This window comes from Wyeomyia smithii, chromosome 2 (assembly GCF_029784165.1).
Source record: "Wyeomyia smithii strain HCP4-BCI-WySm-NY-G18 chromosome 2, ASM2978416v1, whole genome shotgun sequence".
In the NCBI taxonomy this organism is placed as follows: Eukaryota; Metazoa; Arthropoda; class Insecta; order Diptera; family Culicidae; genus Wyeomyia; species Wyeomyia smithii.
Window position 1 is genome coordinate 89,675,944 of NC_073695.1, and position 24,017 is coordinate 89,699,960.

The 24,017-nt window shown below is 38.2% G+C and overlaps 2 protein-coding genes across 2 annotated transcripts; one reads left to right on the plus strand and one right to left on the minus strand.

Moving 5' to 3' along the window:
* Positions 1–3,808: 3,808 nt before the first annotated feature.
* LOC129722852 (pigment-dispersing hormone peptides) lies at positions 3,809–5,394 on the plus strand. The gene is made up of 2 exons (XM_055676653.1): positions 3,809–4,059; positions 4,929–5,394. Exons 1-2 carry the CDS (start codon positions 3,955–3,957, stop codon positions 5,139–5,141), a joined length of 318 nt encoding a protein of 105 aa, XP_055532628.1. The 5' UTR covers positions 3,809–3,954; the 3' UTR covers positions 5,142–5,394.
* A 7,671-nt stretch (positions 5,395–13,065) lies between these two features.
* On the minus strand, positions 13,066–19,049 carry LOC129723634 (bax inhibitor 1). Its single transcript, XM_055677975.1, has 3 exons — positions 18,779–19,049; positions 18,111–18,564; positions 13,066–13,741 (listed from the first exon to the last, which is right to left on the minus strand). Exons 1-3 carry the CDS (start codon positions 18,838–18,840, stop codon positions 13,532–13,534), a joined length of 726 nt encoding a protein of 241 aa, XP_055533950.1. The 5' UTR covers positions 18,841–19,049; the 3' UTR covers positions 13,066–13,531.
* Between the last annotated feature and the right edge of the window lie 4,968 nt (positions 19,050–24,017).

Consider the following 24,017-nt stretch of genomic DNA (forward strand, 5'->3'; position numbering starts at 1 on the left):
TTGAGCCAAAATTGGGTTAATTTTACATATTAGTATTGGGGTAAAGCGTTTCATTCCACCATTTTGAGTGTAAAAATGTCAGTTTCCACTAAATATACAGCTGAAGATTGCTACTCTAGTCATGCACTAGCGATGCAAACAATCGGCTTGATTTTTACGCATATAGTCTTTATAATTATAAATTATTTAAATTATGTGCGTTTGAAAATTTTACGAAATATTTCTATCGTTCAAATACTAATCCATAGTAGCAAATAGTACGAATTTATTTGAATTGAAGGAATAGGGACAAAACGTTACTTAGTGGCAGCTAGTAACTTGTTTGAATTTGTTCTGATATCTTTCCTGTGGAATCTGATAAATATTATATTTTGTTAGTGTTTCTCGCGAATAATTTTTAAGTATTACCGTATAGCTTCTATTTTTTTTGTTCTCGCTTGTTTTCCGTCGGTCTAGTTCCGCCACTGTTGTTGTGCCAATCATCGACGCTCGAAGAGGGCGACTCCACCCAGGACCCTACCTAACGACCCGTTGATTAACGGACCGGTGCCAACGGCTTTACTTCCTCCTGCGATGGAAGGCGTGATCCCAGAGATTTTTCGCCTCAGTAAATCTCCCGGTGTCGGCTAGATTGTTTCTAGACCCAGTTGGGTTGATTGTGAAAGAATCACGCCACCTCACAACCATCGACGCCTTGTATGCCTATTGTCAAAAAATAAACACTACTTTGTTTTGCAGTTCTATGGTCTGGAGCGATTTAAACTCCCCTAAGTCGCTACTGAGTATGCTCAAAGCCTTGAGACAGCGTTGCCGGATGAAGGAGAGCTTACCGAAGCTCCTCTGGAGGATTGCTGGAGTCATACGCTGTCAAACGATTCTAGACGAGAAGAATGTAACGTGGTCATTAATGCTGCAGTCATAACGTGAGTCGATACAAACAGAAGCAAAGACCGCAGTCCCATCTTTTCCGGGACAAAAAGCGCCGTCTAGAAGAGCTGGAGTGTAAAGAAATGGAGCAGCTGCGTCGTCCTCTAGAAACATGTCAATTCTACAAGAAACTTAACGCATCCCGCGCAGGCTTTGTACCGCGAGCTGAAATATGTCGGGATAATGATGAAGGAATTTTGACGGATAAGAGGACCAAAACTGTGGGGGAAAAGACTTTATCAGCACAGCGCATGAGGAAGACATACCGCTCCCCACGATAAATCAAGTAAAGAAGGCTATCAAGCAGCTTAGGAACAAGAAACCAGCTGGAAAGAATGGCATCGCAGCGGAGCTTATCTAGCTGGGCCTGGAAAGGTTAGCATCAGCTAATAGTCAGGATCTGGGTTACAGAACAGCTGCCGGAGGAGTGGAAGGAGGTAGTAATATGCCCAATAAACCAAACATGGCAACAAGTTGAAATGTGAGAACTACCAAGCGATCACGACTTTCAACGCAACCTACAAAGTGCTCTCCCAGATCATCTCTTGCCGTCTGGGAAGTCTTCAAGCCGGTTTTGTGGATGGGCGATCGGCAACGGACCAAGTCTTCACTCTATGACAGACCCTCCAAAAGTGTCGCTAAAGGCAAATTCCCTCGCACAACCTATTTATCGATTTTAAGGCCGATACTATCGACCGTATACAGCTATGGAAAGTTATCGAGCCTTTGGCATCCCTATACCGAGTAACAGTGAATGACAATGAACTCATGTCCTGGGCTCAAATTAATTTGTGCCCGCTGTCAGCAGTAAGATAAAGATGTATGAAAAGAAGCGGTGATATGCTATCTCGTTTACACATATGTTGAGATGTTAGCCCTTGAAACATGGCGTGATGCCAAAGGGGTGAAAGTTATGGATGAAAATGGCTTACCTGCGAAACCAACAAGACTAATTAGGGTCAAGATGGATGGTAAACAGTGGTGTTTGAAGATGTCGGGTGCGGTTTCAAGCCCGCTTGAAACACGCAAGATGCTTCCACAAGGCGGTGGTCTTTTTTGCCTTCTGTTCAACATTGCGCTTGAAGGTGATATGAAATGTGCGGTTTTCAGCATGCAATAAATAAATAAATAAATCCAGTCAATTCATCTGCTTTGCTGACGACGTGGACCTTGTCGGGAGGACGTTCCAGGCGGTTGTTGACACGTGAAGCAGGAAAGGTTGGATTGAAGGTGAATGCGTCGAAGACCAAGTATCTGACGGAGATAAGTTTGAGCTGGTTAACGAATTTGTGTATCACTGGTAGTTGGAAGTAGTGCCTACTACGGACTCCACAAGACGTTGAGGTCTGCAAACATCGCCTCCGTACCAACTGCACCATGTACAAGATGCTCATAAGACTGGTAGTCTTCTACGGGCACGAGACATGGACAATACTCGAGGAGCACTTGCAAGCACTAGCCGTTTTGGAACAACGTGTGCTTAGGACCATCTTCGACAGAGTATGTGAGGATGACGTATGAAGGTAAAGAATTAACCACAAGCTGGTGCAAGTCTACGGCGAGCCCAGTAGTCCAGAAAGTCGCTGAAGCTGGAAGGATACAATGGGCGAGAGAGGTTGTAAAAATACTGGACAACAATCCCGCCAGTCCGATAGTAGAAAGTGGCCAATGCAGCCTATATTCAGAAAAATGTCTTTTGGTAGATGCCCGATAAAAAATCCTGAAGATAGAGGTGTCACACGCTATATTTGATGTAAAAATGTAAATGTCCCCTACTAAAGGTTCCTCTGAGGACTTCCGGATGAAAAATAGCCATTTCTCGACGAGTTCTTGGTCGATTCCGGATCTTGGTGAACCATTCGCTTCAGAAATGATTTTGTCATCTATGCCAATGATGCAAATAAGCACTTTTATCGGGTAACCCATTACCAAATCCATCCAAAAATTAGCAGGTTTGACATGCCTACCGGAGCTCAGGAATATTTCCTACATCCGGTTACCTAGGCCAGATCTGAGGTAAGAAAATGAAACTTCAAAAGTTTTCCAGTTCAATGGTGTTCGAATTATTAAAATCGAATAACATTTTGCAAAGCTACAGCAATTCAAATTTCATCAGAATGTTGCCTATCCTACTTATTTTGACTATCCCCTGTATTTCAACAACAGGTTTGAAACTATTTCATTAATTTCATATAGCTCATTATTTTTCTCAAAAGTTTAAATAGTTTGATGGTGAAATTCGCTTGGTATATACTAGATAACTCATATAGTGAACAAACATCCACGTCACGGTAGTCTATTTTTACATTGTCACATAATTTGGTAAAGTGCATCCTGCTGCGAGACTAGCGTCACAGTTTAACGCGTTTTTTAATGGGCACGTTTCTAACCACGTTTATCAAATCAATTTGGCCCTTTGTCATATTCAGTATATTTCATATCGAACCCATTGGTTTCCAGCAGGTAAAGCTTTTATTTATAATCATTAGCCTGTAGTATGTATACACATAAAAGGTATTTGTCAATAGATCTCTGAATAAAAGTACACAGAATATGCATCCCTTCAGTTTACTAGTGCGAGAAGTGTATCTCTTCAGTTTAGTAGGGCAAAAACTGTAATTTTATATATCCTTCGTATTCATCTCTGCCTTGCTATTGTACCTGTAGTTGACATGACATCGCATTCCCTCGCGCATGTTATTGACAGGCATATATTTGAAATACGCACATCAACGGTCGTAAACCCTGGTATCTATGTAGGGGGTCGCAGCATCATCGTGTCGTCACCAAGGAAACTGGGTTGTCTGTCAGGGCCATACAGGAAGCATCCTTCTGAGTGTGTGAAAACGATCGCGACGTGTTTTGTATAAATTTGCGCGTAAAAGGTAGATATAAAGCAGTTTGAAATTTGCTATTGTTCTACGCGGTCATTCGAACTAAACCAAACTTATCGGGAATAAGCAGCTGAATAATCCGGTAGATTGTCAAGTCTAGTTAATAGAAAGGATATTTTCCATCTCAATTACAATGGTGAACGCTGGTTTAACTTGCCTGTTATTGTTCTGCCTGTGTCTCGAAGTTAATTTCGCCATGCCGTCTTACGAAGAGGACAGAATCGGACAGGATAAAGAAGTGAGTTAGACAAACTATCAAATAGAAGCGTGGCATAAGTTATATGTATAAAACTGTGTATGTATGATGAAACTTAACCGACCGTGTATTGAACTTGGTTTTTGATAGAATTTATGATAAACACACTGAGATTTTGTTGCCGAGAACTCAACAGCTGATAAATTCAGTGAGATGTTTGTTCTACAAATTTCCGGTAGAATTTTCAAGAACTCCGGCAAACGAGATGTCAATACTTGCTGGTTCACGGTAGACATGCTTGGTTTCGCTTTTTTGCTCTTTGAATGCTCATGAGGCTGTATTCTGTCAAGGAGGCAGAATTCGAACAAGTCATATATGAAGCACTTGTAGGGACACTCTATCTTTACAATTTGTCTAAACATTGACAAAATATAGCCTAATGAGCATAGACCATTTTACGAGACGTTTCTGAAGTCAATTCATGAAGGAAATTTTGACAGAAAGCTCGGAACCACTGAAACAACGCACGTAAAAGCAACATCAATATCAGAAGGATCCGTGACACCTGTCAGTTCGTAAAATGGTCTATTCAAAGAGCGAAACCAAGCATGACGGTAGAGCGATATATTTGCTAAATGTTCGTCGAAATATATTGCGTTATTTGTTAAAAACTTCACCGAGTTCGATCAGTTGTTGGGAAGTTTGCCGAGATAAAGTTTACTTTTTTTTTATCAGATTATAACTTGATCTAGAATGTGATTCACAGAACACTGTCAGATCCAATATATTTAATTCAAAAAGAGTTCCCACACTAGAAAAAGATAGCACAGCAACATTTCTCTGGTTTCAATATATCTGATTACACCTATAACATGCACAACCTAATAATAATTGATTTTTTCGACTTTCAGCAATACATAAGACAGTTAGCTGCATGGCTCGCCAACCAATCGGAAACGTCCCTGAACGATATCATGAGTATGCCGCCATGTAGACCGTGTTTTTATCCTAACCACCCAATGGAGAGTTTGAGCATTGCACACAACCCCTATGTGAAACGGAACTCGGAGTTGATCAACTCTTTGTTGAGTCTACCAAGAGCAATGAACGAAGTTGGCAAGTAAACAAAACAAAACCTTCTGTGATCATCATAACGTGGTTTTCCGGTCTACCATCAACATCTTCTGATCATGTTTAATACATGCTGGAACCTTTAGTCACCAAATAACAAATGAAAGTCACTGTCAATTTTTGGTTCACCAATTCTGCTGCAATGTTACGAACAGAATGATGCGAAAAAATCCATATTGATGTTATGACTTGGATATGATTGTTTACTATAGTATGAAATATATATGAATGATTCAGCATATGAAATATGATTTGATAAAAGGTCTGTTCAACAAGAATGATAACAATTTTCAAACATTCCGAAACGAAAAACGATCAAAACGATTTATGAAATTATGATTCATACAATAAGTTCACAATAAGTCCACATTTAAATTGTATTCTACAGTTGATGTATTTCATTTGTTTGACAAGAAACAATAAAATTCATTTAACTTCTTGTAAGCAAAGTTTCCATACTACTGAGTACTATTCTGAAAGTTTGCCATTTTGACTGTCTTTCTAACAAAAACCTGTTGCCCTCCGAATTTTCTTCAGCGGTAGGACTCGAAAAGCTCGTCTTCTCGATAAATTTTCACATACAAGATTTCAGCTCAATCGGAATTCAGGAAATGGTACCTCAAAGCGGTGAAAGTTTCACTACAGACTAACAGACGTAACACTGAAACCTAGCTCCATCGCCACAGTAAACGATCATTTCAAATTTTCAATCTAGTAATAGTTATCGCGCGACAACACCGCCTGGGACGCTGTCATGTAATCTCATACATATTTTGTAGTTCCGAATTTAACACGTGCACGTACGCTAGCGCTGATGTCGAAATACGCAACTCAGCTAGGGATACCATCTGGTGAAAGTTAGAAATCAGGACACCTTTTCTCGGCACAAATTTGACTAAGCCATTCTATTCTTCGAAGTATGAGCAGATAAAACACATAATATGTGATTTACCCTTTAAAATACAATATAACACTCTTTCATTTACTTAAAATACACTCAGCGTAATTCAAAAATCCTTCCATTTAAAAATCCGCGTGAAATCGCGTTAATTCGAAAATCCGTGTGGAAAAATACCTATTAAAAAAATGAGTGCATCTCCACTTTTATCAAACCACTTCGAATTGTTACGCATTAGTAGATGCTTTAAAAATTCAACACACGTAAACTGTTTCAACTTAAACTTAACAAATGCCAGATGCTTAATGGTAACAGTCAACACGTTAACGGATTTTCTTATTACTATACTGAGTTTTAACCAATGGAAAAAATCGATTGCAGTGAGCGTTGCGACATGGAATCGAAAACACTTATTAAGCAATTTTTTTCTGCTTATTAGCTTACAACAAAATTAGATATCTTAAGAAAATCAGGACAAATGCTTTAATATAAAAAATAAATCAGGACGCCCAAATAGGACTCCTAAATTAGGACATGTCCTTCTAAATCAGGACGGATGGTATCCCTAAACTCAGCGCAAACACGGAAGCAGGTGGAGCTAGTGTTACTACATACCAAGGGGCTCTTGTGGTTGTCAAACTCCATACATTTTCCATCTACCACTCATTGATTCTGGTACCAGCGTTTCTGGTACCCACTTTCTGGTTCGTTTGCTCTAAAACTAGTGCAATAGAGTAAACGTCTCAAATTGTCGATAAACTTATTCTCGAATAAATATCGTTTTACATGGAAAAACAAGAACTCAACATTTGTTTTCAGTACAATGTGCACTTCCAATGAATAAGATAGATTTTGTAAGCATTTGAAATGATATATTGACGCCGTAATGAATTGATGATTGGTAGGCAAAATGTTGACGTTTATAGTCCCCTGCCACATGCATAAGACATACGTAACACTCAGGAAGAAATCTTTCAAAAAATTGGTACAAAATGGTACCATAGTCTGATTAAAATCACTGTTTGAGTAGTTTATGAAGGCGGTGTACCTGCGCAGCCCTGCATTTGTCTCGTTCCCACTCGAAAATGCTGCATTGATTTTGTAAAGAACTTTTCGACAGTTCCTTATGGGATTTTCTGTGGGGCTCGATGAAGCAGAGAAAAAGAAAATACATTTTGTATATTATTTGTCGAGCAGTTGGTCTGGATGAGGTACGGAGTACTATGGGGCAACGTGTACCAGAAAAAAAACGCCAGTGGTGTGGTGTTACCACAGACAAACAGACGTACCACGAGATTTATTTCCGTGGATCAAAATAACGGTAATTTCAAATGAGTTTCAGTTATGCGGATTATTCCCGCCGCAGCGGTGGTGGCGCTGATGCGACTTTTCCTCTGAACTCAGTTGACAATAATCGAGCACCGTGCTGCCAAAATCAGCAGAAAAGCTGAAAGTTTATCTTTTGCGGAATATGCCCAGTAGGTGTCGCACAAGTTAGTCGGAACCACAATTTTATTAGAATTTCGTATGCAGTGGTACGTCTGTTTGTCTGTGGTGTTACTATCGTAAAGTACGTAAAGAAAATTTGTTCAAAGTGTTATGTCAGTTGGTGTGTGGTTTCACTTTTTCGACTGATTTGGCATAAAATTGGCTAAAGAGATTGTTTATAAGACACGACCGCAAATTAACGTAGAGTTACGTAGGTCCGTGTGAAATGCTGCGATCGAATGAGTCGCCTGCTCAGTCTTGTTGAGCTAATATCAGCCGCTGTTCTGCCGGTTCAACAAAGCTCTACATATTTTTCAATAGTGCAATAGTTAGCATCGCAAAATCATAATTTTCCGCACTTTGGTGGACATATACCTAATTTTCCAATTGATTGCTGTTACAATGAGGCTCTCAATTGACTGTTTTTTTTTTTACGTAGAACTACGTTCTTTTTTAGCCTACCGCATAGGGATTTAAATAGGAAAACTATTAACGAAAAGGGGACGAAAAATGTCCCTTTTTAAATATAAGCATTTACCCTTTTTAAATATAAGCATAAGGTTTGTTTTCAACCGATTTCCTTGATTCTTGCAGCAATTGATTGGAAAATCATATACGCATCCACCCAAATGTAGAAAAGTGTTGATTGATTATGCGAACTTTTGTACTATTGAAAATTGGCAAGCCTTGTTGAAACGAAAATTACGTGCTCTGATTGGTCGCTTGCTGCCTTTCCCTAAAAAGGTCGACAGATAGTATAACTAGTTAGCCGCATCGTAGCGAATTGCGGAAGTAGTAGCAGCGGATTGCGCCAGTAGACAAATTACATCACGTATCTAAGCAGCAGCGAGGTAACACCAAAGGTCTCGATATGCCAGTTAAGGGCTTCGGCCTTCTTCCAGCAGTAAAGTTCTGATTTATTTTGGCAACAACTCATTCTCTGCTGAAGCCAAGAAAACACAACGGCCGTCTTATTTACTGAATGCGAAAAGAGCTTTTACAGACTTTGAACAGCAAAATGCCTTTCTCAAGGCAAATAAACAAGTAATTGAAGGTTAATAATATTTTGCCAACAACACAAGCATTCTGTGCTGGTGCTAGGACCCGCGATCAAAAAATTTACTTTATTTATTTAGGGTAGGGAACATATTCTAAGCAGCTTTAGGAACCGCCTGTGTATTGAGACGAAATACTCGAAATGTGTTGGGTGAAATTCAAACAGAAGTATATCAACTTATTCTCTAACTTTTTCTATGTCAGAACTTGTTTCAGATTGTAAAACTAAGTTAGCAAACTTTAACCCTTTCCCGCTCACAAAGTTTATCATTAAAATTTATAGCTTCACGAGAAAATTTAAGCTGAACACTTTGTAGACTAACTAAAAATACTGTCAACTGTAGTATTTTGAAGAAAATGCCCAGTGAAGCTATGAGGCAGCATATAAAAGTTTATGGAACAATCGTAAGCACAACAAACTATTTTATGTCAAGATATGATGATTAAAATTCTTGGTGCTCTAGAGTCATCATGAGCGGGAAAAGGTTAACAATAATCAATTAAAGTTACCAATCAAGGGACACTATTCCAATCACCCCGAACCTATTTTAAGCAGTTTCCATCTGCTTTGCAGGCGTTTTTTCAGAACCCGAAGTTGCTCCTGAATGGCTGCAATATAGGTCGATTTGTTTCGAATGGTGATTGTTCACAGATTTCTTTGTGATTAACGGTATTTCTTATATTCGTAAGACAGCTAGACAATCCAAGTTTTCGTTTCCATCATTGAAATTGTCGATATTGATCAAAATTCAGGAGTTTAAGGCCTGCTTTCTTTGACAGATTAAAATAGGCGCCACTGCTTAAGCCGTTCCTTACCCTACCTAATTCCCCCCCTGTCGGGGCCGCACAAAGGCTGCGATCAGCATAACCGATTTTGAACAACAAACTGCCCTGTTAGAACGCATTCATAAAGGCAGTTAGTTCCACTTTGCAGAACTGATATGAAGTCGATTCAATCAATCTCGACTACTTTGTGATAAGGTCGTATGTCTAAACGTAAACAAAACGAGTGAGAGTTATATTCCTTGTACTTCCTAAGCACAAATCATCTGGTACTCGTTTTGTTTACGTTTAGACATACGACCTTATCACAAAGTAGTCGAACAATCAGCATGAACAGAATTTCGTCGTCTCCCAGCTGCTCAGTTGCAATAAGATGCAACACGCAACAGCGAGCAAACAAAATCGCCAGATGTTACAAACCGCAACACGAGACGGGAATCGTTGCGTGTGTGAGAGCACCATCGGTGTTTATTCGCTGTATACAAAAATCAAATGCGAATTGTGGAATAATTCGTCTAAAGAACATCAGAGAACAGAATACTGAAAAGAAAGGCGTGGCATATTTCGTAGCAACCTTCGGCTATAAAAGAGTGTTTCTGGTGAAATCTGCTACAATCCCTCTACAATTATGGGTCAGTCAACGTGTTGCCTAAATGTTGAAAAATGAATATAAAATCGGGAAAGTTATCAACTACGAACGTTTTACTATCTATTTCTGATGTATACTTTTGATCGACAATTAGTTTCACTGCAGGCGATGTGTGTAAATCGGTTAAGAAGAAAAATAGTACTTGCATAGCAAAAGACACAATTATGGGTCACTTTTGGCCTTCAAGATCATTTAGTTTATAAAACCATCAAAATCCATCACAAAATTTATTTTATTGTTGTAAAAGCTTGATAATAAGTCATTTTATTAGGTCGTGATGTATTTTCATGCAAAAGTAATAAAAATAGGACTGACCCACAATTGCGCACCGCAAAACGTGACATTACTACAATTATGGGTCACTTCACTTATTGCACCGCGCAGAATTATTGTTTTTAGTAACATTTTCAACATTAAATCATTTCAATTGTATAAATAGGGTTACAATTGAGTTATAAAAAATACCACTGCCAATGAAAATTATTCAGTTTCGTGAAAATAGACGTATTTGCGTAAAAGTGACCCATAATTGTACTGCCGTTCCAAGCATAACTGTCCCAGCATACATAAGGTTTGTGTAGAACATGGGACAACTATGCTTGGAACGGCAGTGTAGCTGACCCATGATTGTGGAGGCACTGTACATTCATTAGTCGGAAGGTGAGCTGGCTGGACCATCCACAACGTTGACAGCAGTAGCAGCAGCAACAGATATCAGCACTCAGCAGCAGTGCTGATAAGTCATTTTCCCCAGCAAAATTCTTCGAAAATTACAGCCAATCATTTTCAATTTTCACTTTCAATGATCGCAGCACTCTTTCAGATACGCTAGATTTTCGTCCTAGTAACGTGCTGTTATACTCAAATGAAATAGATCGCGCGCATCGTTCACGGTTACGGAATAAAATTTGACGACAAATCCAACCAAATGATCTTCACTTCAAAGCGAAAAAGAAAAACAAACAGTCCACTTAACTAAAATGAACCTCACCGAAACCCTTTTTCGCTGACACTGACCGATGCCTTGACAATCTTCGTTGACTAATAAACTGATTTTGTTGTCTTGCTTCCATCGCATGAAATATAATGAGGTGTTTTGGCAGTTCACTTACATGCAAAAAGCGGGAAGGGAGAACTCTGAAAGGATTGTATTAAAATAACGTTTATGGATGCTTTTTTCACTTTCACTCAAGAGTGTCAACAAATATCAACCCTAGTCAGCAGTAACAGCGGATAGCAGCGGGTTGCTCCTGTGGCTGCCTTTAAATCAAACAAATCACTTGCCCTGTGGTTGGTCACCATGTCTCAAGAGCAGCGCGGTCCTCCTCACTTCTTAGCGTGTGTCATCAGACTGCCTTATTGCCCCACTACTGAGGCAGCATAAAGGTTGCCATCAGCAAATCCAATTTTGAGCAGCAAAATGCCTTCCTCAAGGCAAATAAGCAAGTATTTGAAGGTTAATAATTTTTTGACAACTCAAGCGAGCAATCTGTGCTGGATACTAGTAATTTAAATCTGTAGCGGCCATCTAATTTACTGAATGTGAAAGAGCTTTTACAGCTCCACTGTTGAGGCAGCACAAAGCAAGCATGAGTACACTTTATGACTCATCACACTTACAACAATGCAATTTTTAATAGTGTGCGTAGTTGTACGTCAGTTATGCCGTCGTGTCTTGGATACAACCTCCTACTTTTTTCATTTGCGCTCCTATCCAGCAAAAAAGGGTGGTCAAAAGGGTGGATAATTGGATGGTTCGTCAGAACCGATCGAAGCACGGGAATGGCATCGCTGTCAGCTACCATACATTTGACGCGTTACCAACATCACTGGCACTGGCACCCGAAAAATGGGCAGTTTACCCTTATCTCATGTAGATTCGGGCAAACCGGCTAAATGTTGACTGCAATTAATAATAGCAGATCAGACAGTTTTGAGCAATTTCTTAAGGCTTTCACATGGTATGTGATATTCTAAGTGATATTTAGTACATTAATTGTGTCCCAAAGCAAAGTGAAGCAAACTGTGACAGCAGAAAAAGTAGTTTTGTGACAAACGGTACAGAAATAGATGTTCGTAACGCTTGAAGGCTACCATACCATTTCCTTGGATCGAAGGCTGGAAAAATTGACGGCAAATCGAAAACTGTCGAATAAAAAAAATTCACATATTTTATAATGTCTTCCATTTATCTACACAAACAAGGAGGATGTCTTAACCGCACTGTAAATGTCTTCGATTTGAAGACATGTCTTCCAATCTGGCATCGCTGCTGACCCCCCTCAAAATTTTCAATTCGAGCCAACATCGTAGTTAAGTAGCTGTTCCTACTACTCCGCCCCTCCCCCACCCCTTCATGCGTTAAGTAATTTGTGTACGACGCCCAAATACCAAGCCGTAGAAATACTCACCTCTATAGGCGCCGACTTTATCAAATTATTGGGGGGAGGGGTTTTCAAAGGAACTTCAAAAAATTATGATTCTAGAGATATACATTAAAATTTTTGCGTGCGATACGTCTTGACGTTGAATGATAGGAATGTCAGTTTTGAGAGTAACTATCATAGACCACAATTTTGCGAAATGGCGTGAGGGTTGTGAAGTTTGATAATAACAAATAAAACTATCAAGAAAACGAAAAAAGAGACGCCAACTTTCTAGAATTTTTGAGAAATAATACGCTGCCCCTTGGGAAAAATATTGGGGGGGGGGGGTTCAAAAAGTGCCTTGCCCCCCCGAAGTTGGCGCCTATGCTAATTGGCGAGTAATGGAAGATACACAGTTTACGGCTGGGTATTTGTATACGAGCTCGTTGTGAAGACCCCTATACAGCCGCTCCAAGCATAACTGTCCCATATTCTGTGCAAACCTTATGGACGCTGGGACAGTTATGCTTGGAGCGGCAGTATAATTATTACATAATCTGTAATCCATGTATTAAACAACAGTAACTTTGAATTTTATCAGTTTAGTTTGTAATTCACAAACCCCAAAAACTATTATTGGACATCTTCTGTGAATAAAAATCGTTAAAAAGTATCAGTAGGATTTCCAGAAAAACTCCATTTATTCAAGAAACGATCAATATAATAGGTGATTTTCTACACATGAGCCATTTCAGGTTTCGTATTTTCAAAGGTGATGCACAAATTCTCCAGTTATAATACGGAGTGTAACATTTTTATAACCTCATGTTCACGCGGTTTTATGTACCGTAAAAGGATGCTGGATTGGCATTGTAGTATTTATTTATTTTTCACAACAGCGTTCAACGTCAAATTGCATGTTTCAATTCCAAAACCTATATTCAAAACGATATTTACGTAATGTGGGATCATCTTCTCAACATCAACTCGTACAATTTTTACTTCCAAATTTTTAGTGATTATTATGCGCAAGGTTGTCGATACAAAACTTGTGCCACAACAATTTTTCCTCTATGTAGTACAATATGAATGGTGGCAGCAGCTAGTGCTATGAGTAGTATAAAAAAAATCCACAACCCGACTTTAATTGTTGTTTTTCTTCTTACGCTCGTTGTTCTGCTCCTTCTGGGTAAGTATAACTAACAGACGACGGAAAATGCTGATTACGTCATAGAACAAATCCAACGAGTGGGCAATGCAATCATTGCTGCCCATACGATGCTTTTCCAGGATCATCTGGGTGTCGAATAGTATGAAGCCAGACATCACTGCCAATCCAAGGTACAAGTTGAGCTGTAAAGAAATATGCAATGAACAAACAGTACACATAGAAGCAAGATATAAAGCATTAAAGAACTTCTTTTTTGTGCAACACGATACAGGGTGGCCACTCATTTTACATTTTCGAGTTCCCGCATTTTTCCCGACTTTTTCCCGCATGATTGCAAGAAATTCCCGATTGTCAGAAACGGTAACTAGGTTATGTTCTATCGACGGCTAAACGTCAATTTTTGGACCCTAAATCGGAAGTAATAGCTCATATCATATCTACCGAATTCGCTCGGGACATTCTGCACAAACAGTTGATTAGTTACATAAAATGCAACTTTTGCCTTCCCATGGTAGACAGGTTAAATACAATTTTTGCGGTTTTCTCAAATTTGCAAATCTTCCATTAAGCAGTCAATAATCGTGTTAGCTATTTTGTTTATTATATTCATTATGTTTGTCTATCTGTCTCCTAAAAATGTGATATAAGCACCCTTTTTTCAACGCATAACAACCTATAAGGGGAACAACAACAAACCAAACAGCACTTTTCGTACAGACTTTTTTTTCGATATTCAAATCATCGGGAAAAGTCGTGGGAAGTTAAGGGTGAACAAGAAACTACTTAACCTAAGGGTAATGAATATTTTGATTAAATTGATTATTTAGGGAACAAAACTTGTGACATGGATTTGCGTTTTTTTTCTCAAATTAAAGATATTTTTTTAGATTAAGGAAAAATACTGCGATTTAACTGTATTTCGTTTATCACGCAATACATATATTCTGAAAACTTCAGAAGTGCATTCACAACTTTTTCAGTATTTTCATTTGCTAGTTCATCAAAGTTGCATCTCGCTGGTTATCTGCCAACATCTTCAACTTGTTTGCATCCAGCGCTCAAAATGGCCAAGCTGATAGAGAATGATATTAAGGGCCAACATTTAAAAATAAGTGATTTCGAAACTTAAAAAATAACCTGGAAATCAGAAAAATGATCTTAAATTATTATTTTTCAAATTAAAAGGCTGCACAAACTGTCTTGCAGAAACCGTTGAAAAGGAAACAAATTTATTTTTAACTTCTTTTAAACTTTTCAAGAAAAAAAATGTTTCCCGAAATTTTCCCAAATCCTTATTAGGATTTTTTCTCCATGATCATCAATAAAATATTTTTCAAAAATCAACTCTTTGAAATGTTTAATTTGAAATATTTTTAATACTCAACTACTGCCAACAACTATGCCGAAAACATCGCACCAATCAAACAAATCGTTTTGGTTTCGAAAAAAACTTTCAGAAATTTTAACTTCTTCCGTGTTCAAATAATCAACGTTGTAACATTTGGCAACTTAGAACTCAAAGCTTTTTGAGATATTCAATATTTTTTTTCAATAGAACTGCTATCTAAAGCTTTGCCGGAAACATCACATCAATCAAGCTTATTATTTTGGCTTTTAAAACATATAAAGTATTTTTGTTTATTGGCCACAGATTTAGCAGCGGTGCACAGGGCGATTGCAGGGCTAGCGCTACGATCCCGCAGACACTAACAGTCTCTCTCGAGCTGAGACACGAACCTACGACGACTGACTAGTTAGGCCAGCATCGTACTCTAAGGCCAGTTGCAATACGAAAAGCATGTAAAAAGTCGTAAGAAGAAACAAATAAAATAAATAAAATGTTTTCTTGAAAAATCTCGAAAACGATAATATTGTTTTCTAAGGGTATTTACATCAAAAATAGTTTTTTTTTTACAATCATATTGTATAATTTACAGAAAAAATACGAGTTTAAAATATGTACAAAAATAAGTTTTTCAAAAAATTTCAAAATAATATTTGCTCTATTTTGTGGCAAGTTTTAAATGTTTTTTCAATTAACTGCTCCGCATAGCAAGTTCGTCCCAAACCCAAATTTTCACCAGCATTGAGTTTCTAAGCGGGAAAGGTAGCTAGTTTCGCTAGAGTTCGCCAAACACTTCTTCTAAAAGACTAGCTGAAGTAAAAATCTATTTGAAAAACTGGAGATGGATTTGAAAAACTGTGTACCACTTATTTTATCCTCAATTCGTTCATTCAAACAACTACTAATAACTGGTAATGTTAGTAAGACTGTACAGTGAAACTTATTTTGCATTGCTCTTAGAAATTGAAACAGTTTCTATTGTACATATGAGAATTTATGATTAATTCTCTCACTAAAAACGTTTTGAGCATGAGCATGATTGACCGCCCGCGGTTGCTTGCCAGATCAGCTGTAATTACACAGAGAACCAATGGATGATGCTTGGGATTAACATTCATCCTCAATGTGTAAAAACTGGTGACCTTAATCTTTATATTAGGCAATACCAGCGCCGGCCGCATCCGAATGCAGGTCAAAGAAGGAGTGTGTATAGGAATATGTTGACGTGATACTCGCTTTATTGGAAGCCGAGAACACCTCTGCACTTCCAGGAGAAATCACTGGGATGTTGGAGAACAGGGTAAGGTTTGCAGCAGATTTCGTTTTGGTAAACGATGCGCTGAGTTCTAATACCGGGTTCATAATAACAAATATCGCGCGTACTAGTTCATTTTATCTTCTACGGAAATCATAACGCGAGCCGAACTCATTCCGGTTGATGATGTAACACCGCAAAAATAAAGCGCACGCGAGAATACCGGACCTATAACCTAATCAAGACAGACTCAAATATTCGAAAATCTGTTTATGAAGTCATTATGCAACTACCGAAACGTATCTCTCACTTAAAACGTTTTCTCGACAAACTGGCAACTTTCATTCCCAGACTGCGGACCGATTTTCGACTCCGGTTTCAATTCGCTTTACCATCTTGAGAAGTCCCACAGAGTCCATTCAATTTTTTTGGATACCACCAGATTTCGACATTTAATGCTATTTTAAGACATTTGGTGTCAACATTTATATCATTTGAAAAGCAGGACTGCTTGAAGTAGTCAGCTGGTCAGCGGGTCAAAATAAGTGAGTTTAGTGACTTTTTGGTCAAAAAATTGACTGCTAAAGAAAAATGTGACTTTTAAGGGACTAACTTGCAGTCCTGCACTTCCAACTTCTCCATCATTTGTAATTGCATCATGCACGATACTTCGAAAAAATCTTGGTAACAAAATCCCGATCAAATAAAAAAAATCCCGACTTTTTCCCGCATTTTTCCCGATGTAATTTAATTCCCGACTTTTTCCCGCATTTCCCGTTTTCCCGATTAAGTGACCACCCTGACTATAATATTTCCGAGTGAATATTAGGTACAGACAAATAGTACTCATGTTTATGTGAGATTGTAACATCCGAACACCAACAAATACACTTATAGCGGTACATTTTGTTAACATTAAGTTCTGTTAACCAGTATTAAGAAATTTGATTTGCTCACTCGCACGGTAAATATACGGGCTTAACAAAGTTCAGGTTCTGCTCTTTATTGAGAGACTTCAATATAAATACTACTTCAATTCTAATCGTTTCGAACAAAGAATTCGTTGCTACTGTAAACGTTTGCTTTCTAAAAATAATGGTCGACAGCGGCAGAAATATATGCATTTTCAAGCTGACAAGATTAACGGTCGTTTGCACAATTTACTCAAGCGCTGAAGAAAGTGTAGGAGATGTAATATTTTGGGTCGAAGCCTGAGTTTGTGGAAAGCTCGCGCACCCGCTGATTTAAAATTGTTTAATTGTTTTATCTGCAAAATAGAAAATAGGACTGGGCGCTGATAACAACCTTATAACTAAAAGCACATTACTGGTTCTGAATCAGGTATCTCTCTTTTTTTACCTCGCCAGTATCAAATCGATAGATAGAAACCGCCTTAAGATAAGCGTTAAAATATAAAAAAGAGTAACATAGGTCTAAGTTTTTCTATGAACTAAACTAAGATTCATTACATAGAGCAAGGTACTACAAAGAACAAAACTCGAGGTGTCATCACAACTATAGCTTCAACTGTAGAAATCAAATTGTGAAATTTAAGCAAAAATCAATTGTGAAATGTAAGACATTTATGGTTGCTTAGATACCCGAATTTATGAAATAATTCTTCAATTTTGCAATTGAAACAATCGTTCGTAACATCATACTTCTTATACACAGTGAAGCTTCAATTGTTTGCGCAGCTGATGTAATCTCTAGGTCAATAAGTGAAACATGGTGCAGAGATAATGAAACCACATCTATGTAGAAAATATTTACCCAAATGCGTTTTCATGTAAATTTATAATCCTAATCTAACTGGATCGACGTAACCGACGACACAAAACACTTAGGTAGATATTCAAATTCAAAAAATGACTCATTATCGTAGTATAGAAAAAAAATACTACAGAACCCCTTATCACTACCTCTTACAATAAACAGTTGTTTGACTTACCTCCTGAACGAAGTAGGACCGGAACAATAGATTTCCCAAACTAATCAATGCCATTGTGCTTAAAGTGCTCATCAGAATACCACCCAGGAACAGATATTTGCCACGTTTCGCAAGCAGTGCTGCAGCGCTCAGACAGGTGAAGATAGTGGTCGTTCCTACCAGAGCTGTAACCACGATAGCTGGGTTGACGTAGATAACTTGCTCCAATAGTAATCCTAATGAATGACCGGTGAACGCACCGAATCCCATCAGCAATCCAAAGCGCATATTGAAATTTTTGCCATTATCCGGAGTAAAAATAAGTCCAAGAACCAGCCCCACCGAGATGAGCGCACTTAGAAAACCTGCTTCCCAGATGCCGCGAAGATGAATTAAAGATCCAATAGTGGCTGCCGCGCAAGTAGCCGTCAAGCAAGCGTATACCTTTGATAAATGATACCGTACGCTTGGTTCTCTGTAAAATATATTGATCATACCTATTAGCTATTATTCCAGCAATATGTTTACATTAGGATCGTGAAAAGTCTCAGGTGAAAAGCAGAAAAACCTTGAAGACAATTAGGTGGTAGGTATCAACACAAATGACCTATCAAACTAGAAATAGCAAATCACGGACTACGTTTTCGTGGCTTTAAATATTCTGCATTATGTGGTTTGAAAATACTTACAATTTTTGGCCCATATTCCGAGCAAAACGTTCGTACGAAAAACTTGAGAATGACGTGGCCATTTTAATTATGATGAAATTTATTCAGAATAATGAAACCAATACTCAAAACTGGTTTACTGCAAAACAATAACGAAAAAATCTTCCCAGTAATTGCTTAGTATACTGCGACTTATTTTAATATTTTTCAAACACTTCCTTTGAACATTGATTTCTGATCTGTATTATGCACTGTCCACTAATCGAATGGTTGGTTTCTCACGTTTCTCATGAGTTCTCACTTTTGATGTAAAAGAAGTTGAGAACCAGGGTTGCCATTCCTAAAGCTGTACTTTCTTTTTGGAAAATTTGAACATCTGTATCTGTAAAAATGTCTTCAAAATAAATGTATGGTAAAAGCACCAAAATAGGGTATTCTTTGTATTTTGAAGCCATAGTACTGTGCGCGTTTTTTTTTCTTACAGGAAACTGTATAATATTTAATTTATAATATTGTATGTTATTTAATTTATATATATATATATATATATATATATATATATATATATATATATATATATATATATATATAAATATATATATATATATATATATATATTTATATATATATATATATATATATATATATATATATATATATATATATATATATATATATATATATATATATATATATATATATATATATATATATATATATATATATATATATATATATATATATATAATTATATATATATATATATAATTCAAATAACTTAACCTTATAAATTTGTTTGTAAAATTTGGTGAATATGTATTTTTGCTAAAAAATCTATATATGTACGGTACAGATTTTCTAACGTTACCTCGATTTCGGAATCAGTAAAATTCAGATAAATCTGTTCATGTGCATCCCTACTACTAGAACTCAATTCTCGCCAAACATGTGAAAAGGGCCCATGTGCCATATATAAACAAGCCACAGGGCAGATTTCGCTTGTATTAATCAATAAACCAGAAAGTTTGGTTCGTTTACATATGGCACATGGGCCCTTTTCACGTGTTTGGCGAGAATTATGTTCGTGCAAGGCTCAATTCGACATGGCAGAGATGCTGATAACTTGGGAAATACAGATTTTCACGCAAATGGTGTAATTAATATATTAATAAAGATGATGATTGTTCGGAAAGCAGTAAGCAGAATCTCGTTTGCGCATGTTCAAATAAAGGCTGCGCGAATTTAAGAATACTTCAATTCAAGTATGCATCAGAAAACCAAAAAGATGACAATCATGTAAAAACTTTCCCATTCTGGTATCACTGACAAGATGGAAATATCGGAAACTTTCGAGAACAACACGCTTAAATTGGGCAACAGAGTCTATGTGTATATAGAGTCGCGCAAAGAGAAAATCTATCGTTTCGGCAACACGGGCAACACAGTTTTTGTGCCGTTTGTTGCCAAGAACTATACAGTTCTGTTTTACACCATGCATAAGCGAATATAATTTTTTGAAATTATGCACAAGGTACACAGTTTTGAAAAATCACACTGGTGATGCTTTGTTAAATTTAATTGAACCAGTGTACAGGTTTAATGTTGGATTAAAATGTGTAGTTAAAGCTTCGGAAAAACACACATTCTTTATCACGCTTAATTACAACACTTTTCATTCACTCCTAACGTTATCACCTATTTTAAACATAGACTCTGTTGGGCAATTCGCCCTGACGGAATTAAATCATCTCCTTCACACACATTGAACTGCCCGTATGCGAATTTTAGGGAAATTTACCGAAATGGTTGCTATCACATTCACCCTTGAAGAAATTCCTATCCCCTGCACTCAGAGAGTAAACAAATTGAAGGTGGCAGCACCGTAACTCCGTCAGAGCGAATAGAACATTTTACGAGACGTTTCTGAACTCAATTCATGAATGAAATTTTGACAGAAAGCTCGGAACCGCTGACATAACGAACGTAAAAGCAATATCAATATCAGCAGGATCCGTGACACCTGTCAGTTCGTTAAATGGTCTATATTTTTATAGCTATCTGTTGTAGTAACAATCTGTTAATTGGTTGCGGAGATACAGAAAGAGTTCTACTAGGTGACCTGTTTATTATAGTGCTAGGCTACATATTTGTTATAGTGCTAGGTTACCTATTTGTTATAGCCGAGAGAAAAATTTTATAGTTCATTCCAAGTCCAACTTTCAACATGATCGGAAGCTTAAATAAAACGTTCCTTGTTCACAACAAGTCTTTGCGTTCCGATACATAGTTACAATAGGTTATGGGCACCACCACTAAGGACCTGGCGAATGGCATTGTTCCTTTTCGCGGAAATGGAGAGAATTATCTCAACTGGAGGTACAGGGTGAAGCTTTATCTCGAAGCAGCAGGAGTATCAGATGTGCTAACTGGAGTGGCTCCGGAAGAAGCACCTGAGAAGGCTAAGTTCGAGGAAAGAGACCGGAAGGCAAAATCTGTACTGGTGAGTTGCCTTGCTGATGACTGCCTTGAAATCGTGCGAGAGAAGGAGACGACTAGAGAAATGTGGCAAAGTCTGGGAGCACAATTCGCGAGAAATCGGTAGCAAATCAAACGTTAGTCCGGAAGCAACTAGCTCGCCTACGAATGAAGGATGGTGCTGTCATGAGAAGCCACCTTCTGGAGTTTGACGGGCTGATTCGGAAACTAAAAACATCTGGTGCTGTACTAACCGAAGGAGATCTGGTATCCCAACTGTTTTTGACATTACCGGACTCTTTTGACCCACTCGTAACGGCGATGGAAAACGTAACAGAACAGGAGTTAACACTTGATTTTGTTAAACAGCGTTTGTTAGCTGAAGAGTTGAAACGTTCTGATCGGCAAGAAGAAACTGTGGAAGACAAATCGGCTGCTTTCTCTGGTAACATGCAGAAGAAAAGCTTAAATTTGCAGGAAAGTGTCACAAATGCGGGAAACGTGGACATATGAAGAAGGACTGTCGTTTTAGTGAGGCTAACTGCGCAACAAAAAATGTGGTCAGCTTTATGACATATGTACACAAAAGTGGACGAAACAAGAACGGAAAAATTTATTTCAAGTTGGATTCAGGCTGCAGCGACCATTTGGTATGTGACAAATCCGTTTTCTCATCGCTTAAAATGTTGGAAAATCCCATAAATATCAAAGTAGCAAAAGAAGGACAAGCAATGGTAGCTGAGAAAATCGGGTTAATCAATGCCAAAAACAATAAAGGAGTAATTTTCAATATGAAGGATGTGTTGTATGTTCCTGATTTACGAGAAAACTTGATGTCCATGAAAAAGATGGCTAAGGCTGGTATCGACGTCCTTTTTTTCTGGTAATTTGGCTGTATTGAAAAAGAATGGTGAAGTACTAGCGACGGGTCAACTCAAAGGAAGTTTATATGAACTGGAACTTGTGTTAGAAAACTGCTGTGCAAACATATGTGAGTCCGAAATAGGACGACTATGGCATCGTCGATTAGGTCATATTGGTCAACACGGATTAGATATCATGGCAAAGAATGGTATGCTAAAAGGTGTTGAAGGCAAGATGCTACAAATCGGATTTTGTGATGTTTGTGTACAAGGCAAGCAGTGTCGTGATTCCATGGAACACGTGTTAGAGCTACCAGACCACTTGAGCGAATCCATTCGGACGTCTGCGGACCAATTGAACCACCAGCATGGGATGGTTCTCGTTACTTAATTTCTTTCATCGATGATTGTTCTCATTTTGCTATGATTTATCTGTTAAAGAACAAATGTGAGGTCTTCGGAAAATTTCGTGAGTATGAAGCAGCAGTGACGGCTATGTTCAGCAAACATATTTCAAAGATAACGGTGGACCAAGGACGAGAATATTGCTCAACAAACCAGAAAGAGTATTACAAACGTAAAGGTATTCAACTAGAAACCACGGTGGCATATACTCCTCAACAAAACGGTGTGGCGAAAAGGTTTAATAGGACGCTGATAGAAAAGGCTCGTTCTGTTCTATTGAATCTAAGGCGCCGAAAAGTTTGTGGTATGAATCAGCATTAGCCTGTGTTTATCTGCTAAATCGAAGCCCTACGTCAGCATTATTACCAAATGTCACTCCATCTGAGAAGTGGTTAGGAGTAAAGCCTAATTTAGACAAACTTCGTGTATTTGGCTGCAAGGCTTATGCTTGGATTCCTGGACAGCAACGTAAGAAGTTGGATCCAAAAAGTCGTGCAATGATTATGATTGGTTATGCTCCAAACGGCTACAGGCTCTGGGATCGAGATGCTCGAAGAGTAGTCATCGCTCGTGATGTAAAATTCAACGAAGCTTATTTTCCCTATGAAGCTACAATCGAAAATGAAACTGAAGTTCCGTTATAAGTGCATTTCTCGTTCGAGCAAGAAGGGGAAGTCGTAGAGCCATCTGATGAAGTTGCCGACGAAGAAATTATCCCGGAAAATGAGTATGTCGATTGTGAATTGGAGCCAGACGCTGAGCCAGATGATGCGCTTCCTTCGCAATCAGAAAGACACGAAGAAACGTCGTCGAGGCACAGCGAACGGGAGCGCAGACTTCCTGGTAAGTTGTTAGATTACTTTACCGGATTCAGAGCAACTTCTGCCGATTCAATTTTCGCAGATCTACCAGAGACGTATCATGAAATTCAAAATCGAGATGATCGAGATGAATGGCTAAAAGCAGTAGAAGATGAATTGCAATCCATGAAAGAAAATGGTGTTTGGCGTTTTGAAAGATGTCCAAAAGAAGCCAGGCTACTGAAGACGAAGTGGGTGTTTCGGTTAAAGGACGACGGAAATGGAAATCTTGTGAAGTACAAATAGATTAGTAGCAAAGGGATTTCAACAAAAGTCTGGTTTGGATTACGAAGAAACATTTGCCCCAGTGGCTAAGCTTGCAACAATTCGAACTATAATTGCCGTAGGAGTGCATTTTCAGTTATATTTCCACCTTATGGACGTTAAGACGGCATTCTTACACGGTGAACTGAAAGAAGAAATCTATACAACTGTTCCAGATGGTGTAAAGGCCCCACCCAACACAGTATGTCGGCTGCTTAAATCATTGTATGGACTAAAACAGTCCCCAAGGTGCTGGAATGAAAAGTTCAATAAAAAACTAGTGGACTTGGGCTTTCAGCGGTCAGTGCGTGACTACTTGTAACAAGTACACATATGATTTAAATATACAATTTTCACTTCTTATATTACGTCTTTCTCCTATATAAATGTTTA

Bases quoted from the DNA above. Each gene is read 5' to 3' on its own strand.
- LOC129723634 (XM_055677975.1), bottom strand. From the start codon at position 18,840: ATGGCCACGTCATTCTCAAGTTTTTCGTACGAACGTTTTGCTCGGAAT. The intron at 18,565-18,778 runs GTAAGTATTTTC...TATATTTTACAG, and splicing joins CGGAATATGGGCCAAAAATT to AGAACCAAGCGTACGGTATC. The intron at 13,742-18,110 runs GTAAGTCAAACA...ATTTCTTTACAG, and splicing joins GGTCCTACTTCGTTCAGGAG to CTCAACTTGTACCTTGGATT.
- LOC129722852 (XM_055676653.1), top strand. From the start codon at position 3,955: ATGGTGAACGCTGGTTTAACTTGCCTGTTATTGTTCTGCCTGTGTCTC. The intron at 4,060-4,928 runs GTGAGTTAGACA...TTCGACTTTCAG, and splicing joins GAATCGGACAGGATAAAGAA to CAATACATAAGACAGTTAGC.